This window comes from Hesperophylax consimilis, chromosome 30 (genome assembly GCF_061612785.1).
Source record: "Hesperophylax consimilis isolate HC1 chromosome 30, BYU_Hcon_1.0, whole genome shotgun sequence".
Taxonomy (NCBI): Eukaryota; Metazoa; Arthropoda; class Insecta; order Trichoptera; family Limnephilidae; genus Hesperophylax; species Hesperophylax consimilis.
In genome coordinates, this window is record NC_142865.1 from 4,587,992 (window position 1) to 4,608,802 (window position 20,811).

The window sequence follows — 20,811 nt, forward strand, 5'->3', positions numbered from 1 at the left end:
ATTTCTACGACTCGTTCTTGAGATCAACACAGATTTTCACATCTGCGTTTCCTCCCTTTTTCCTATCCTCAAACAGACCCTCTCCTGCCAATGGTTCTCCCGGCAGGGAGGAGTATATTGCTCCTGAACCAAATCTCCTCCGAGATTGATATATTTGGCGTCAGTGAGGAGAGATTCAGAAGGGAAATTCATCTGATTATTGAAAGAGTCTCTCCACATTGACGAGATCTTTCACCACTGCCTGAAATTTTTTTGGAAATTCCACATTTCTTGAAATTTCTTTTTTTATAATATAATACTTGAAAACAATCTTTTGTAAAAAATTTATATAACCTAATTTCTTATATGCATTAAACCCTAATTTGTAATTGTGTAAGAAATTAATAAATGAATATTATTATTATTATTATTAATCCCCAAAGATGTGTTAAAAAATTAGTTAATTTGTATGTGATTTTTTTAAATTATTATTGACAGATATTATTAGAGAAATCATTATGTTAGGTACCATTTACCGACCTATTTATACCGTGTAATGCGCTAATTTATTTTATTTAATTTTGTTTCAGGTAATTTTAAACTTCAAACACCAAAACAAAATTTCATAGAAATCATTGGAGAATTATGTAAGTAAAATAATATTATACACATTTTTTTAAAGTCGGAACCAGTAAAATTTATTGTGGATGTGGAACAAAATGGAATGCGGGAGTTTGGTTAAAAAAAAATATAAATATATATATATATATGAAACTGAACTGAAATTCTGGAGCCAGTGACTCTATTGCTATTCACACTATGGGAAACCAATACTTGGGTGATGTCGATATATTTAATATTAACTTTGCGAATTTTGTGGATTACGTAAAAGACTTATTTAAACACTATTTCTAAATGGAAGTTATATTTTTGTAAGCCATTCAAATCGCTGTATTTTTTAATTTATGTTTTATATTTTTATTGTTTCTTTCTCATGTTTCAAAACTGTCATTAAAATTGAACCACCTACATGTAAAAGCCCTCTGGGCGTTAAATAAATGAATAATAAAAATAATAAATAAATATTATTTTAAATAACAGTTTTACAGTCCTAACTGCTCCCAGACATCTGTAGCAAGTACATTTGGGTTAGGTTGTTAGGCTGAAGGTAGTAGGGAAGAGAAAGAGATGAGAGAGAGGAAGGTGAGGATGTACCGGAAGTACGACCAAAACCATTTCGAGCAACGTTTCAATTCCGCAAATAATTTTTTTTTAATGAGTAAATTGTCAAATAGCACAAATTAATCAACTAAATTTTACTTGCGCACGCCGGGTTTAAACCTGCAGTCTCCGGCTTTCTTGTCGAGAGCCTTACCACTCGATCACGAAGTCCGTACCATAAATAAACACAGCTTTTGCAATTTCAAGCAAAAACATTTAATTTGATGGTGTTTTTTTTACCAGAGCGATACTGTGTAGTGTTTGCCACTCTGGTGTTGCAACATTAATACTAAAGTTATAAATTTAGTTTTTTAAAGACAGAATTGTAAATCTTATAGACAAACCTACAGACATGTGTGTTCTATTTTTTCTTTGTCGGCGTTTCTTGTTCATTGTATTGCAGACTCTATTATTAAAATTATTGTCTATGTCCATATTATTGTCTGGTGATTTGTCTAATTGAAGGACCTCGATGTTGTTTATGGTTGTGTCCTTCTAAATTATAATAAAATAACTGTTGGTCATAATTCAAGTCAATTGGCATTAAATTATTTTCCATTGAGTTAAATTAAATGCGCTGGTTTTTCGCAACCCAAAAACCCAAAAATTCTGAAATAATTATTTATTTGCTTCAACAAGAGGTTGGGAGAAGGTGAATTTGCTTATTTGAAAAGGAATATGGAAACTTTCAGCGTATCTTAGTCAGCCATTGATATTGATTTTTTTTCAAGATTAACTCTACACAAGATACCACCTCCGTGGTCGAGGAGTAAGGCTCTCGACTAGCAAGCTGAAATTGCGGGTTCAAATCCTGGCGTGCGCAAGTAAATTTAATTTGATGAATTTGTGTTATTTCACAATTTTTTAATTTAACAATATATAGCACCTGCGGCACGTTTCAGAGTAAACTATTCTCTCAGTATCGCCCTGGTGTGAGACCGCCATTCATAATAATATCTTTTTTACCTCCTCCCAATTTAAAATGATTTATTACCGGTTAAACCGATTTACTGATAAAATAATTGTGACAATAGATTTCATATTATGTGGGGGTATTTGAAGTCTGTTTTCTCCACATTAATGTTATTTCAATTGTTTAATAATGAATGTTTAATGTGAATGCTATTAATTTATTTAAATAAGTCGTCTAAACGTGGTTATAACTACAGTTTGAAAATGTCTCTGAAAGCCGAAACAGCTGTAACAATAACAAAAACCAAAAAAAAATATATTATTAAATGTTCTATATTAGCACCGTCCGAGTATACATTTAGGCACGATCAAGTTTTAAAAATAATTCACCAAAGTTTGGTAATTAAACATAACTTTATTGACTGCCGTAATATAGTACCATATTATGAATAAGAACCAAATTCATTTTTAGAAAACGAATTTTATAAAATATATTATGATAAAACTATACTAACAGACCGAACGATTAGTCATAATAGACCCGATATAGTTTTACATGACAAATTTAAAAAAAATAACTTATATCATTGATGTAGCTATTCCAAATTCCTGTAATATTCAAAAATCTGTTAATTTAAAAATAAAAAATAAATACACAGATTTAGGAAATGAGATAAAAAGAATTTGGCATTCTCAGACTATAAAAATATTACCATTCGTTATTTCGGCTACTGGCATTATACCTAGCTCTCTTATTCAAAATTTAGGCGTATTAGATCATCTGTCAAAGAATTTATATATAAAAATGCAAAAATCAGTCATTTTAAATACATGTAAGATAACGAAAGATTTTTTAAATATTTATGTTGAGGGATCAGTAGGATTTATAGGCCCTGTTAGGAGTTCTACCGAGCCGAACCCTCTGATATGAAAATATCTGGAGTCAGTGAATTATTTTCCAATTTGATCTCTGGTGATTTGACGTGTTGTTCTTGTATAATGTTGATTGACTAGATGATCATTTGTGGAAAAGTGTGTGGAAGGGTTTAGTTTTTCCTATGGGGAAGATTTAACCCGGACATAAAACCGAAAAAAAATAATTGATTTAATAATATTAAATTAAAAAAAAACATTATTTACAATATTTACTACGTAAGGTCCATCTAGTTAATCAAATGTCATTGATATTAGACACCTACATCCATGCAATATCCCATTCACCACGCTAAACATCCTCTTTTCAATTTCGCGGCCATTTTAATTGAGCACAATTAAGCCTTTTTTTATCAGGCAACCTTGTGAAAAAATAACACATAGAAATGAACTACATAATTAGTCTTGTGTGCATTTTAATTTACACTTCTTGTGCTTGACGATTGATGAATTGATGACTTAGAAAGCGTTTCAAGGAGGAAAGATTCTGCAATAGTATAACCTCCAAATTTTAACGCACGAATTCGAATCAATTAAGGCCCCGTAGTAAACGTTCACAGATGGTTTGAAAGGGAGATATGTAAATGTAATGTTAGAGGGAGCGCGCTAATATTAAAAAACGATTATAATTAAGAGGAAGCTACAAGCCAAAAATGTGTATATTCTTGGTATACCTTATATTGTAGGTAATAGGCATTAAAATCCCTTGACAAACGGAGTCTAGAAGCGTTCGATTTCTTTTGGTTTTTATTTATTTTCTAAATAATTTTATAAGAAAGCAAAAAAGTCAATCAAGTGAAACTGTCACAGATAATTTTAATATAATACTGTATTTTTTTAAAGTTGTTTCCTTTACGCGTTCATACATTTCTATTGAAAAAATATTTTTTTTAGTAGTTTATATTTATATTTTTAATTGAGTAATTTATTTTTTATTTGTTTTCTACTCAAGCGAAGCGATAGGAAAACTTTCAATTTATCTAAAGCATATTTTTTGGTATTCATAATGTTCATCAATTCGTTATAAAGATTAAACAAAATAGTGATTTGGCATTAAGCTTCGCCTTAAGCGAAAATAGTGAAACTATTGAATAAAACACGACTCGTTTGAAATAGAGCAAAAATCTTTAAACAAGTGCTTTAGTTGCATTTAAAGATACACTGTGAATTTTTTCATGGCTATAACATATTAAATAACAGAACAAAACGTGTTTTTAATAATTTTTGCAACTTACTTTGCGATTTTTTCTGTCGATGGAATTTCATTTAAATACTTTTTCGACTCGGCAAAGGTAAATTAAAAATTTCATATATTTTTTAAGAAGTTAAAAACTTAAAATGTTCGAGAGAAATCTTTATCTTTGAATTAAATAAGTATAAAACAACGACGTTTTCCGTGGTTAGTTCTTCTAAACCACTCAACGGATTTTCTCTATCATTTAGAGAATTTCTTCCCGAAGGTTCATATAGATATATTAGGCATTCATATTTTCTGAGCCAAGGAATTTGCCGCTCTACCACGGAGGTTGTTGATGAATTGATATCTTAGAATGCGTTTCAAGGTTGTTATATTCTGCAATACAATAACCTTCAAATTTTCAGTCACGGAATTGGCTAAGTTCGTGATATTTGATCTTTCAAAAGGCGATTATAAATTTGCAGAACTGTAAAAATTATCACTCAATTCGCCTTCGCTCCACTTTACCGTTCATCTTGATTGTATGCTGAGGTCAATCGCTTCGATAATACCGCTAAATCATTTCTTTATTGCAGACAGATTGATGACCTCCGTGACAGGGCGTTGAGATTTGTGGCTCTGTGGTATTTATTTGTGCACAGATGAATATTTGAAAACTTTCAAGTTTTCGATGCACAAATCTTTATTTAAGCTTTAAAAATATCTGAATACTCCATTGTTAAACTTAAACAATAGTCTACCAGAGTAATAGGCGATCAACTGTCTGCCTACAATGTATCCTTAAGCCGCGTTTACACCAAAGTTGACAAAACATTGTTTTCAACTAAAAGTTGCTCTTCTCAAATTTAGAACACCAAATAGAAAACCTGTTGCCAAAGAATTGGCGCCAAAGGCAGTAGTGTCAAGAATTAGGCATTATCTCCGAGAAGATGACTTCGATCCGTTGAGTGGTGAGCTGAGGTGCTACGGGAGTGTCAAAAACTGCACTGAGAATGACCAGTAGTGACTTTGAGTATTTGATTTCAATGATCGGACATCATTCAAATCAAGAAACGTGACACAAACTACAGGAAAGCAAGCACCTGTCCAAGAAAAGCTAGCAGGTTACATTACGTTTTTTTGGCTATTGGTGATTCGTACACAAGTCTCGGTTATTTGTTTAAAATCTCAAAATCAACCATTTCACTGTTTGTTATTGAAGTTTGTAAGTTTGCGTAGAGGGGGAACAGTTCTCCACAAGTTTCCTACAAGTTGCTAGCGCAAAGCGCGCAGCAACAAATCTTCCACTTTTAGTTGTCAACTTTCTTTGATCTTTACCGACACTCCGCGGGAAACCAAAATTTAGTGGAAGATTTGTCTCTCCACAAGTGGAAGACAGAAAAAGTTGCTGTATTTTGTAGAAAAAGCAACAAATTGCCGCAACTTGTGGAAGACTTTGGTGTAAACGCAGCTTAAGATCAGCAACATCATCAGCTGTAGGCAGACTGATGGAACCTAAGCGCAAGCCAAATACTAAGTTTGGTGATCGCGCTTTCGGAGCATCTGGGACGAAGGCTTGGAATAAACTCCCTCCGGAACTAAGATCCATAACAAGTCCAACAGAATTCAGGTCTAAACTAAAAACTTACCTTTTTAAGCTGTCACACCCTTAAATTAAATATACCATTCCTGAGAGAAAGTCCAGTTATATTCAATTTTTCAATTATGTCCTAAATCCTGTATCTAAATTTCGCCAATAAACAATTAGATAATGTTAATTAAGTATTAATCTCAAGTGACCTACCAGGTAAGTATTGTACTGTATATTTTCTCCATAAATAGTTAAGTAATAACATAGATCACTGTAGAAATGTATTATAAGTTTGTACAGCGCCCTTGAGGTGTTTTTGCACAAAAACGGCGCTATAAAAGTCATCCAAGTATTATTATTATTTATTAAGATATCCTGCACACGTTGCTCGCCAAACTGGAGAAGCTCTTGGTCATTGGCCAAGTAACTGAATACTCCACTGCCCATTTGATCAACATGAATACTCAACAAGGACAATGAGCCAAAATATATTAGTTATTCCTAATTTTAATACATATTTTGGACAGAAAAAATAAAATAACCTACCAAAACAAACAACGACAATCTAGAATAGTATTCAAACATTTCCTTGCAAAGCGAATTAAATATATTTTAGTATGCTAGCCTTTCCATCTTACGCAAACATACTTCCCAAATACATGAACTCTTCCTGGCTCATCCACCTGTTCCAAGTTCTCTCTCTCTCTCTCACACACACAATACACAAACAGGTACATACAATTACAAAAGTCTACTCAGACATAGGATATATTCATTTGCCTACAGCTAAATAAAGATTAAAAGACAAAATTATACAGTTATATAAAAGCTCACTCAAATGACAAATAATGCAAAGAGAGGCAAGGTACAAAAGAGACGCAAACAGAAACACAAATACACAAGTAATACATAATATAGGAAGCGCAACATATTTTTTAGCAAAAGCAGAAAATGTCTACTTCAACACACTCTATATTGTAATATAGCCGATACATTTAGGTCAGAGGGCTAAAATAGGCGATATGATTTATAAATGTTTTCATGTGAAACAATGTCTTAAACAATGGGAATTAGGAACATTTATTTCAATATTGCTTAGACATAATAACTAACTAACTAACCATCACGCCGTTTCTCCGCAGGGGTAGGCAGAGACGACGGACCGCCAAACAACTCGGTCTTGTCACACACTCATTCGCATTGATCGTTTCATACATACACTTCTATTATTCGGACTCTCGACTCAAGTATCTGATTCACTTGGTCGTGCCATGTCTATCATATCTGTATCCATCACATTTGCATCTTATATTCTCCTTAAACTCCTTTCCTTACACTTTTTACAGCCTTGCACTTTTTGTGCAATGGCATCTCCACATTTCTCACACGATCATACATGGTGTTACCACACATATACCTCAGGGATCTAATTTCTACAGCATTCAGTCTACTTTCATCCTTTCTCTGCTAATTCCATGCCTCACTTCTATACATCAGAGTAGGTACCAGCACTCCATTGTGGACTGCAAGATTCGCTTCTTTAGACATTTTTTTGTTAGCGCCAACTGCGTTCAGTCCTCCATTAATGGAGTTACCGTATCAAGAATGCTGTGAATTATTTTGTGTAAACAAATTTTGACTTACTCAATATGTACAACATATTCTGCAAACATACATTCGTTCACCCTAGACATTAATTTTGATATTTCAGTTGGTCTAAGATCAAAAATGATTCAACTAGGGTATCTTAAAATATTTGCCTATTTTTTCTCACTGACGCATCAATACATAAAACTTTGAAGTGTGCTTTCTGCGTCTTTTATTAACGAAATAATCGGTTTCGAATTATCGACAAATGAGATTGATGCGTCCATTTCTTCATTCCTTGTCCATTTCGACCGCAAACCGCCAACCAATCACGTCCCAACATTTCGAAGCGTGCGTCTTTTGTTTTTACGACATTTTTATTCGATTTATTTGTGTTTTTATTGGACCCCAGGGACCGGTTCAACGGCCCTCATGGCTCGTTTGCTAAGTAATGAGATGAAATTATGGCAATTCAATAAGCTGATTAAATTGTTTTAAAAACTTCAAAGATGAATTCCGCTAAAAAAACCTTCAGATAAGACGCTCTCGAATTGTGAAGCTGGAGAAAAAATGTCGGGATTCCATGGTTTGCCAAACGAACTAATATATTGTTGGGAAGTGAGTTAGCTAAGAGCTTCATAGATGCACTAATAGAGGGCAGTGCAAAGAGCTTGCTTGGAACTCCGCAAGATGGCAGCTAGTGGTCAGTAGTCGCCAGGGCCAGTTAGGCTGCTTCCAGACAAACTTGTGTTTTGCAGATCTCATTTAGCCAGCTCCTAGTTAGGTCGACTATCCAGTTACTATTGTAATACGCGAATTATTAAATAAATCCCTGATTTAACACAAAGAACTTATTCCTCATAATCTCCTTTCACGACAAGTTGGAGAACTGTTTGTGGAAACATAACATATATCAACTCTGAAAGAACTAGGCATTCACAATAGGTGATCAACTGTCTGCCTACAATGTATCCAAAGATATCCTGGCCACGTTGCTCGCCTAGCTGAGAATAGAAACTTGGAGGAACTCATGGTAACTGCCCCAGTAACTGAATACTCCACTGTCCATTTGCCCAACATCAATTCTCCTTCTTCTCCTAAGCCAAAACTTACAGGTTATTCCAAATTTGAACAGGTACATCTTTAAGACAGATAATAATATTTGATTTCATGGTGCGAAAATATATAATGCCTTAAATATCAGAAACTTATCATATATTTAAAACTAATGTAAAAATCGTGTCTTAGAGAGTTGATATGTTCAACTTGCTAGAGACTAAATACAAAAATATATAAAAACTGGGAAGTATGTTTACGAGAGATGAGAAGGCTGACAGAGATATTGAAAGAAGGGTAAATGCAGGTAACTCCATTAATGGAGGACTGAACGCAGTTGGCGCTAACAAAAAATTGTCGAAGCGAAGCTAGCAGTCCACAATGGAGTGCTGATTCCTACCCTGATGTTTGGCAGTGAACAACTCGGTCTTGACAAACACATCTTGCCTCATTGACATTCATACATTATCTCATACATACTCTTCTATTATTCTGGCTCTTGACATTGAGCAGCGTCCTCGTGTGGAGTCCAGAAGCCTCCAGTCAGTTTGTAAGGCTGATCGGCTTTGAGTAGGCTTCTTTCGTATCACGACAAGGATTGGCTTGCCGTTGAGATAGATGGAGGTTCGCTTCTCATTAAAAACACTTGTGTTTTTGTTGATATGTTTAATATGTAACACAGAAGAGGGTAGACATTAAACCGAGAGAGAGAAGCGAGAGTTGGATGATACTGGTAATGTAAAATTGAATGCTAATAAGAATAAAACAAAAGATCTCGATCACAACAAATTATATAAAACAAAACACTAATATTTGACGTGAATACAGACACAAAATATTATAGATGCGAAATTAATGACAATATTACACTATGACGTGCCATAGACAAAAAGATTTAATATAAAAGGTGGCACAGACAGAAAAAGATAATGTAAAAGGCTCTACACATCGAGATTATAAAATGAAAAAGTGAAAGAGTTTAGGCTTGAATAAAGTTAAATAAAAAAGGACAATCACAAGATACGACACGCAACATACTCCCGGCTTTGACAAACTAAGTTTGTTAACAAAATCATGATGAAGTCGATGAAAGTAAAGTTCACTGGGTTTCACTATGGAGAATGTCACTGGAGAGTCATTGCATAAATTTCACTGGAGAAAGTTTTTATAGGAATTCAATGGAGAAGTTATTGTAGGAAAGTCACTAAGGTGACAGAGATGATGATGATGCTGATGACGATGATGATGTTGTCTGGTCAACGGGTAGTAGACAGAGCCGGTTGACAGCCCTTGTTACTGTCGATTTAGAGGTAGCGACAGTAGCTGCTCGTGTGATGCCATCAGTGCCAGGGTGTAGTGTCAGAATGCGACCAAGAGCCCACTTGGTAGGAGGTAAGTTATCCTCAAAGAGCAGTACCAAGGAGCCTGGTTGCAGCACGTCTGGGGTTTTGGTCCTCCATTTAGCTCGTTCCTGCAAGAGAGTGAGATACTCCTTAGACCACCTTTGCCAAAAATGTTGAACGAGCTGAGTGGTTCGTTCAAATCTGGAGAGCCTTCCAGAATTCGTAGTGGTCAGGTCCAGTTGAGGTGCAGCAACCAAAGATTCGCCAATAAGGAAGTGACCCGGGGTGAGAGGAGTGAGGTCAGATGGATCGGTGGAAAGGGGGGTGAGCGGACGAGAATTGAGGCATGCCTCGACCTGCGTTAAGACAGTATACAGCTCCTCAAAAGTCAATGACAAGTTACGGAGAACTCTAGTCAAATGATGCTTGGCTGACTTCACTGCGCTCTCCCATAATCCGCCAAAATGAGGAGATCTAGCTGGAATAAAGTGCCATTGAATAGAATGAGAACCGAAAAAATCCGAAAATTCATTCTGAGTCGAAGAGTTCTGCAAAAAAGAGGTTAAGGACTTGAGATCATTTGAAGCTCCTGCAAAATTCCCAGCATTGTCTGAGTAGATATGAGCACATTTTCCACGTCGTGCGATAAAGCGATTGAAACATTTGAGGAAACCCGTAGTAGATAAATCAGTAGCAAGCTCAAGATGAACTGCCTTGGTAGAAAAGCACACAAAGATACACAAATAAACCTTGAGAGTTGTTTTACTACGAATTTTTCCAGATTTAATGTAATAAGGTCCTGCGTAATCAACACCACACGTAAGAAACGGGCGTGTTGGTTGCAGTCTAGACTGCGGTTGGTTCCCCATTAATGGTTGAATTGTTGTAGGTTTTGACCTGAAACAAACTATACATTTACGAAGAACACTGCGTATGGTGCGTCTTCCACAGAGTGGCCAAAATTGTAAACGAATGGATGCGAGTAACGCTTGCGGTCCAGCATGTAATAATTGACGATGGAAATGATTTATGATTAGGTTAGTAAACTGGTGATTGGAAGGTAAAACTACAGGATGTTTTTGATTATAGGTGAGGTTTGCATTTGATAGACGTCCGCCAACGCGCAGTACGTTCTCCGAGTCTAAAAATGGGTTCAATGAGAGAAGTTTACTATTTGACAAAAGACATTTTGATTTTGACTGTAATGCCTTTATATCTGATGCAAAGCATTGCCTTTGAACTATTTTAACAAGCGTTGTCATTGCAGTAGTTAGTTCAAGTACAGTTAGTGTGGTTGTTTGAGATTCAAACTTGCGGAGAGCATTAGTTTTGAAACGAATACAATAAGCTACTACTCTTTGCAATTTATGTAAAGTAGAATAACGATCAAAGATGTCAGTGTTATGTATTTGTGTTATGAATGCTTGAGTAGTGGTTTTCTGTTCCGGAAGTTCTGGTGAATCTGGGATGACGGTAGTTGGCCAATGTGTCTCATTTTGAGATAGCCATAGAGGACCATTCCACCAGAGGTTGCAAGATGCAAGATCCATTGGAGAAACGCCTCTAGATATGAGATCAGCAGGGTTTTGTTTGGTTGAAACATGTCTCCATTGTCCATGAGAGGTTGTGTCTTGAATCTCCGATACACGATTGGCGACAAAGGTTTTCCATCGTGCGGGCGATGCGGCGATCCACGCGAGAGTTATCGTAGAATCGCACCAGTAAGAGGTGGATCCTTGAAATGTTAATGAGTCTGTTACCTTCTTCATGAGTTGAGATAATAAAAGAGCTCCTGATAGTTCTAATCTAGGCAAGGAGATTTTTTTCAGAGGCGCCACTCTTGGGCGAGCGCATAGCAATCTGCAGATCCAGATGCCGTTTTCGAATGTCCGTATGTAAATACATGCTCCATATGCGCGTTCTGATGAATCGCAGAATCCGTGTAATTCAGAATATTCCTTAATTGTAGGTACATGTCTAGGTATAGATATTAGATTAATGTCTTTCAACTGATGTTGAAAGTTGAGCCATGAAGTTTGAATATGACTTGGAACGTCTGAATCCCAGTCAATTTTTAATTGCCATAAATCCTGGATGAATAATTTTGCAGTGATATTTATTGGAGCAATTAGACCGAGAGGGTCGAATAGTTTTGCGATTTGTGACAAAAGATTTCTTTTAGTTATAGATGAATTTACAGATGATGTAGTAGGTTGATATCTAAGTGTATCCAGAGTAGAATTCCAACTCAGACCGAGTGTTTTGGAGGTTTCAGATTTTCCCAGTAATGTCGAATCGACAGACTGATTGAGGGATTTTTCGTCTGCGATGAGATTGTCGTCATTGGATTTCCATTTTCGTAGATTCATACAGGCAGAACTTAATATAGAATTTATACTATACTTGAGTTTTAGCGTTGTCTCAAAATCATTACTTCCTGTAAGGAGATCGTCGACGTAAAAGTCATGTAGGATGCGCTGACTTGCGTCTGGCGACGATTCTTGTGAATCCAGTGCTAGTTGCCGTAGACATCTTGTCGCTAAATACGGAGCTGATGCCGTACCGTACGTAACTGTGTTGAGTCTGAAATGAGACAATTTGTTTGAAGATGGGTTTGACCAAACAATTCTTTGTAAATCACGATGTTTGGGAGTTATTAAGATCTGACGGTACATTTTTTCTATGTCCGCAGATATTACATATCTGTAAGTTCTGAAACGTAGGATTATTGAAAGGAGATCATCTTGAACGGTTGGTCCAACCATGAGGATGTCATTTAGAGAGAGCCCTGAGGAGGTTTTCGCAGATCCATCAAACACGACCCTCAGTTTGGTGGTTTCGCTGGATTCACGTAGAATAGAATGGTGAGGTAAGTAGAAATGATGGTTAGAGGATGAAGTGTTGTCCTTAAAAGATATTTCAGACATATGGTTTAGGTGAATATATTCATTCATGAATTCAGAGTATTGCAATTGTAGTGGAGGTGAGAGTTTCCGTTCAACGGAGAGCCATCGTTTTGTAGCTGCGTTTAGCGAAGAACCCAAGTCTTGTGGGTTTCCCTTGAGCGGAAGCTCCACGATGAATCTACCATCTTCATTTCTGTAATGTGTGTCAATGAAGTGTGATTCGACAGCCTTTTCTTCCAAGGAATGAGGTGGATGAGAAAGGTTTTCTTCCATATGCCAGAATTTAGTCATGAGATCATGAAGGGCATTGTTGTCTTTAATGGAAAATAAAGAAATACCTTCGTCAGCTGGTGTGTCGGTGTGTGTAATTACCCAGCCGAAAGCGGTTTGTTGAAGTTGCATTCCTGAGATGTTTGTTCGCCTTTGTTCTAGGCAACTCCAGAACATGTCGCAGCCAAGAAGGATGTCGATTGATGCAGGTTCATGATAGGTTGGGTCTGCTAGCTTCATGTGAGATGGGAGCGTAGCTGTTGCGTTGCTGGTGATTTTGTGTACTGGAATGTTTGGAGTAATTTCATTTAAACAGATGCAAGATAATTGTTTTACAAAACGCTTTTTATATTGTGAAGCAATGGTTATATTAGTTTTGAAATTACTGTTGAATGATGCGCCGGTTATTCCAGTAATTGGGCTATCTGACTTTATTAGCTGAACACCTAGATGCGTAGCTAATTTTGTGGTAATGAAGTTGCTTTGACTGCCAGAATCGAGTAAAGCTCTGGCCTGGATGAAATGTCCTTGCGCATTCTTCACATTGAGAATAACAGTAGATAGTAAGGCATGAGATTCGTTCGCCATGGATGTAGCGGAGATGATTGGACCTTGTTTAGATTCAGTTTGAACTTCTTTGTGAAACAGAGTGTGATGTTTTTTGTTACATGTTTTGCAACGGAATTTGCTTTGACATTGTTCATAAGAATGACCCTTTCCTAGACAGTTGTAACATAATTTAAAAGTCTTAGATGCATTTATTCTGTCATGAAGAGTCATTTTCTGAAGTTTAGGGCATTGATAGATAGTATGATTTTCAGAACAGACATTGCAACAATAATTTGGAGATGTTACAAAAGTGAAATTTGGTTTTTTGCTATTAATGTTATCAGATTTATGAGCTGTTGCAGATGACTTTGGAATAGATTGAAGCATAATAGATTTATCGGTTAAAAACTTTATGAATGTTTCCATAGAATGAACGTAAGTATTTGGTTCAGGAATGGGAATTCGTTCCCACTCGCGAGATGTTATTGGATCAAGTTTTTTTGATAAATGATGAATTAGTAAGGCATCCCAATGTTCTGTAGGTAGGTTTAAATTTTTCAAAGCCCGTAAATTAATTAAAATTTGATCTAAAAAGGCTTGAATTTCTTTGGAAGATTCAAATTTAATGTTTGCAATATTGTATATAGCTTGGATGTGGTTTTGAATTATTAAGCGTTTATTTGCGTATCGATCTGTTAATAAATTCAATGCAATTTGATAATTATTTGATGAGATTTCCAGAGATGTTAATAATTTGGAAGCGTTTCCGGTTAAGCACGATTTAAGATAGTGAAATTTCTGAATTGCAGATAATTCCTGGTTTGTTTCAATTAATGATTGAAAAGATTCTTCGAAACAAGTCCACTCAGAGAATGTTCCGGAGAAAGTAGGTAGTCTCAAAATTGGTAATTGAATTTTGGAATTTATATTTAATTGTGATTGATGTGAATTAAGTTTGGAATCGCTCGTCAGACGCAATTTTGCTTCGGAGATGGCCTTGAAATACATTGTTTCAAAGCGATCGGTTTCATCATCCGAATCGAAATTCAAACTTTCATCACACATACTGATTTTAAGTTGAATTTCCATGAATAAGTCATGCAAAGGTTCGATTTTTGCCAATCGGACTTGGATGATTGACGGATCCGTTCGGTCTTCATCTAACAATGACTGAAACTTCGTTATCAGCCCTTTGATCTGACCTCTTCTGGCTATGAAAGCCTTCAGGTTGTCCGCCATTGTCAGATGATTAGAGATCCGTGCCTGTTATGATTGAGAAACAGCAAAAGTATTAACACAGTACGGAGGGAAAGTTGAAAGGATTGACTTAATTTGGTGCTTGCTGTGATGATTGCTGATTTCTCCTGTGGTGGCTTGGGTGATGATTGCTGGTGCAATCCGGCTCGAAGGACCATGAGCAGCGTCCTCGTGTGGAGTCCAGAAGCCTCCAGTCAGTTTGTAAGGCTGATCGGCTTTGAGTAGGCTTCTTTCGTATCACGACAAGGATTGGCTTGCCGTTGAGATAGATGGAGGTTCGCTTCTCATTAAAAACACTTGTGTTTTTGTTGATATGTTTAATATGTAACACAGAAGAGGGTAGACATTAAACCGAGAGAGAGAAGCGAGAGTTGGATGATACTGGTAATGTAAAATTGAATGCTAATAAGAATAAAACAAAAGATCTCGATCACAACAAATTATATAAAACAAAACACTAATATTTGACGTGAATACAGACACAAAATATTATAGATGCGAAATTAATGACAATATTACACTATGACGTGCCATAGACAAAAAGATTTAATATAAAAGGTGGCACAGACAGAAAAAGATAATGTAAAAGGCTCTACACATCGAGATTATAAAATGAAAAAGTGAAAGAGTTTAGGCTTGAATAAAGTTAAATAAAAAAGGACAATCACAAGATACGACACGCAACAGACATGACCCGACTCAACTCTTAGATCAGCCCTGAAAGAATCCAGTACAAATTGTGCTGGATGGTGTTTAAAACCATCAATTAAATGGCCCCAAAAACATTGGTCTGAGGCAGTAACTCTTAGATCAGCAACATCAGCAGCTGTAGGCAGACTGATAGAACCTAAGCGCAAGCCAAATACTAAGTTTGGTGATCGCGCTTTCGGAGTATCTGGGCCGAAGGCTTGGAACAAACTCCCTCCGGAACTAAGATCCATAGCAAGTCCAACAGAATTCAGGTCTAAACTAAAAACTTACCTTTTTAAGCTATCATCCCTTAAATTAAATATACCATTTCTCAGAGAAAGTCCAATTATATCCAATTTTCCAATTATGTCCTCAGTCCTGTATCTAAATTTCGTTAATAAACAATTAGTCAATGTTAATTAAGTATTAATCTCAAGTGACCTACCAGGTAAGTATTGTACTGTATATTATCTCCATATATAGTTAGTAATAACATACCTAGATCATTGTAAAAATGTATTATATATTTGTACAGCGCCGTTGAGATGATTTTGCACAAAAAAGGCGCCATACAAATCATCCAAATATTATTATTATTAAGTATCTGATTCACTTGATCATTACCATACCATTCGCATTTCCGTCATATATTCTCCTTACACTTATTTCTTCGCTCATTCGCTTTACACGCCCACACCATATAAGCGTCCCTTTTTTAATCTTACTCATTACGCTTACATTAGCTTTGCACTCTTTGCGGGTCTCCTCATTTTTTACACGATCATACATGGTATTACCACACTTACGCCTCAGGGATCTCATTTATACGGCATTCAGTCTACGTTCATCATTTTCTCTGCCAGTTCCGTGCCTCACTGCCATACATCAGGGTGGGTACTAACACTCAGTTATTGACTGCTGACTTCGGTTTTTTGGACAATTCATATTTTATCGGCATACCTATATATATGAAGCGCCGTTGAGTTTTTGCGATTTTTCACAAAACGGCGCTATACAAATATATTATCCTTGTATGTAAATTACAATACACTATTTAATTTATCGGCTCATGTATCGGGGATCCATAGAAGCCCGAGTAAATCAGGCCTCCTAAAAGTTGGGCGTCTTGTACAGGGCTAGGAGATTCTTCAACAGTGACCAGCTGCTGACCCTGTACAAGTCTCAAGTCCGCCCAACTATTGAATTTGGGAGCCACCTTTGGGCTGGTGCCCCAAAATACTTAATAAACCTGCTTGAATCTGTGCAAAGGAGAGCGATCCGTCTGATTGACAATCCGTTGTTAACAGACCGATTGCCTTCTCTAATGCATAGACGCAGTGTAGGCATGCTGTGTCTGTTCTACAGGTATTTCAATTGAGCATGCTCCAAGGAGCTAGCAGCATTGATTCCTGATGCACCGGTGCACGTGCGCGAAACTCGACGGATACGAACTGAACACCCGTTCACGGTTGACGTTGGCTTCATGAGAACGGGCCGTTTTTACGACTCGTTTTTGTGTCGGCTCGTATGTGGAACGAGCTACCGGCATCTGTTTTTCCTCCCTCCTGTAATCCGAACCTCTTCAAGGCCCGCATTAACAAATCCCTTCCTACAGCCCCTACCTTATTCCGCCTCACAACGCCGACCAACCGGGTGGTGACATAGTTCCCCTGTCTGTACACTGCACAGGCACTCTTGTGAGGTGTCACATTAAAAAAATATATATTTTATTAGCAAGTATGTACAAATAACATCGTCAAAATATATAACTGCGAGAAAGATTTATTCTTACTATGATTATAAATCGAAAATCATAAAGGCGCTAATAAATTAGTGTCTGGATTGTGTTTTAACGCATTTAATTCGAGTAATTTATTGTAACGTCTTTATACCACAACGTAATGGCCATTGATTGATGTAAATCATGTTGCTTTGTAAAATGTAATGAGCGTCTTACATGCAATTTTAATTGGCTTAAAATATACTTTTTCCATTTTTCTATTTAGAATAAGTAAATGTTAAAAACAATTTGAATATTTTCTTATGGTTACTTTAACTAAATTTAACCAAAATATTAATGCCATGACGTGCTTTCATGAACATATTCAACAAATCAGAAAAAATATACAATTATCTTATACAGGGTTTTCCAATAAGAGGTGTTATTTTGAATAGCCCGCTATTTCGGTAGATGTTAATTTTGAAGCTGTCATTTTTTGACATTTGACAAGTAGAAACTACGTTATTAATAGAAATGGAACGATACACGCTTCAACAACGCATTGAAATTATTAAAATTCACTTGAGTGAATCAAATGCAAATCATCTTGAGTGATGAGGCCCATTTCCACCTCGGTGGCTTCGTCAAAAAGCAAAATTGTCGCATCTGGGGCTCGGAAAACCCAAGAGTTATTGTTGAAAAGCCTCTCTATTCTCAACGTGTGACTGTTTGTTGCAGTTTATGGTCCGGTGGAGTCATTGCACCTTACTTTTTCGAAAATGAGGCTGGAGCAACAGTTACGGTGAATGGATTGCGCTATCGAAAGATGATTAATGAATTTTTATGGCCGGAATTGGATGTTATTGATCTGGACAACGTTTACTTTCAACAAGACGGCGCTACGTGCCACACAAGCAACGAAACCTTTGATCTTTTACGATTGAATATCAAAATAACACCTCTTATTGGAAAACCCTGTATTATAAAAATACAAAAAATATTAAAATATAAAACCAAAGTAAGAATCAACTCTTTTCTTATAATGAGCTTAAATACATGAACTTAAAAATTTCTAGACGGAGCTATTCGAGAACAATTTGAAGCGGTGAGGGAAAATTTGTGTAAAAAATGCCAAAACGTCTTCACATCAAAATTCTTGTTTTATCAAATACCCCAAAAATCATAAGCCGTTATCACTGCATTAACGAAACAAAAAATGTAATAGTTCATTTTGCGCCACTTTGCATACAAATCATTTCAAAAATTTGTCATACAAGATGGTTGCCAGGCGATTCTCACTCAACCTCGATTTAGCTTCAATGCCATTCATACAAAATCGCACTAATGTTCTGTCCAGGGCTTTTTAGGTCCATGGCTTAAATATAATATTTATTTAAATATATATGTACCTATAATGTAACCCATATTCTATATACGAGTATTACAATTAAAAAATCAGCTTCGCTCATTAAAAGAAAATTATAATTCAATTGTTCGCGATTTAAATATTGGGTTAGCAAGAACAAAAACATTTATTAAATCATTTGGACATCATACTATGTTTATGTTGACATTGAAAAAATATCTGACTCAATGCGTGGTTGGGTTAGGTTAGGTTATGGGTTGACATTATTTGCCGATCAACCGTGTTATACTTGCTGATCACAAGCGACTGCTCAACTGACTATATTTGCCGGTAGAAAATATTTAAGCTCTGACCAAAATTTCAATATTATTCTCACAATTTAACATTTCATTTGAAAATATCTCCCGAGTAAAAATAAATGCCGCCGACGGGAATTGAACCAGCTTATAATAATTTGTTATCCTTTGTGCTATGCATAAAACCTTGTCTTATCACCATTAGTTCATCACTAAAAATAAAAAATAAATATTTGACAAGTCAAAATATTTCACCAACAAATGTAGATATAATATGTCTCTACGCCATCTAGTGGGAAATTTAGCACTGACAGAGCCTTTCCTACAAAAATAAAGTTGGTTGTTTACAGGTGAAAAAATATAATAAGCAATAATTGTTTATTGAAGTACTAGTACATATAGAATTATTTGGCGTGTTCGAAATAAGCCGACGTGGCTCAGTGGTCCAGTGCATCTGGCCGGACATCAGAAGGTGTGGGTTCAATTCCCGTCGGCGGCATTTATTTTTACTCGGGAGATATTTTCAATTTGTATTGATTTTTCAGGCGACTAATTATTGCTTATAATAATTTGTACTGGTTATTCCCAATTTGCATAGATACATCTTTTGTACAGAAAAATGATATTAATTTTCATGAAGCGACACTATTAAAATTTGTACAGAAATAAATATCTTAAAAAATCAGCATGTGGCTCATTGGCTTTTACGACCTGATTTTTCAATGTTGCATAACGTCGAAAAACCGGTTGATCTATGAAGTGTAAGTAATGATAATGGTGAGATTGGAAGATGCTTTTAGTATCGCCCTGGAGCAAAATCAGCATTGCGTTCATAAGCGCCAAATTAATGGCTTTTTGTGACAAGATTGACAGTATGTCAATACTTCTATGTATAATTTATCTATTTTACAACAAGTTTACAAACCATTACGTGTTGACCGCGGGGGTATGAAGAGAGGATGGACCGCCAAACAACACCCATACAACATCTCATATATACATATAAGATGTTTATATATTCCTGTACTTCATTTTACTTAACTACTCCACTTATTTTTTATAATATTTATATTTTTTGTAATACCTGCATCAACTGTAAAGCGCCCCTGAGGTGATATCTCACAAAAGCGGCGCTATACAAATTGTCCTATAAATAATAATAATAATAATTCTGTTATCCTGACTCTTGAATTTGGCTCACTTGATCTTGCCATGTCTTCCTCGGGCGGCCCCGACTTTTTCTGTCTTTTATTCAGACCTTTATATCCGTATAATATTTATACCCATAATTATGGGTAATACGGTTAAGTCTAAGGACGGGTTGTTTAGGAGAATTAGAAACAATTTATTTACTTTCAACGTTCATTTTCAAGTCCTACGAAAGAATTTTTCAAGTTCTGTTTTTATTTCAGTTCTGTCAAGCAACTAGCCTATTATTATGTAATAACTTGAATAGAATTTTCACGGAACCCGTTAATGAACGTTTAAATTTGTTAAAATTCGATGAATTGTTCAAATTCTCCGAAACAACCCGTACTAAGGAATAAGTTACGGATTAAACAATAACAGTTTTTAAGTGTCATTGAGGTGATTTTTCTTTAAAAATATGTACATAACCTTATCATTATTGGGCACACAATTCTTTAGACCAATCGGTTACTAAAAAAACGCTGTAAAAAAATTCCAAACTTTATTATTATTTATCGTACCGTGCATTTACAACATCCTCTGATTTAACATCAATCAACGCGCATTCAACGTTACAATAAATATGTAATTAATCATTATTTTATATGAACGGTAGGCATTTTAAGCGCAACGAACTCTCTCAGAATCATTCTTCATCCACACTACATAACATAAGACAGGTATACGTAATAACAATCAATTGGGAGTCTCATATCTGCTGTAGTTAAAACCGGTTTTGGACATATTGTGAAGGAGATTTGGTTCGCAGA

The 20,811-nt window shown here is 35.8% G+C and overlaps 2 protein-coding genes across 2 annotated transcripts in view; one reads left to right on the top strand and one right to left on the bottom strand.

The window, feature by feature from the left end:
• Positions 1-20,811, top strand: part of LOC149409539 (protein amalgam-like) — a 301,223-nt gene that overhangs the window by 114,665 nt on the left and 165,747 nt on the right. The window lies entirely within an intron of this gene.
• LOC149409542 (uncharacterized) lies at positions 9,797-13,015 on the bottom strand. The gene is made up of 2 exons (XM_089649701.1): positions 12,203-13,015; positions 9,797-9,927 (listed from the first exon to the last, which is right to left on the bottom strand). Exons 1-2 carry the CDS (start codon positions 12,994-12,996, stop codon positions 9,816-9,818), a joined length of 906 nt encoding a protein of 301 aa, XP_089505827.1. The 5' UTR covers positions 12,997-13,015; the 3' UTR covers positions 9,797-9,815.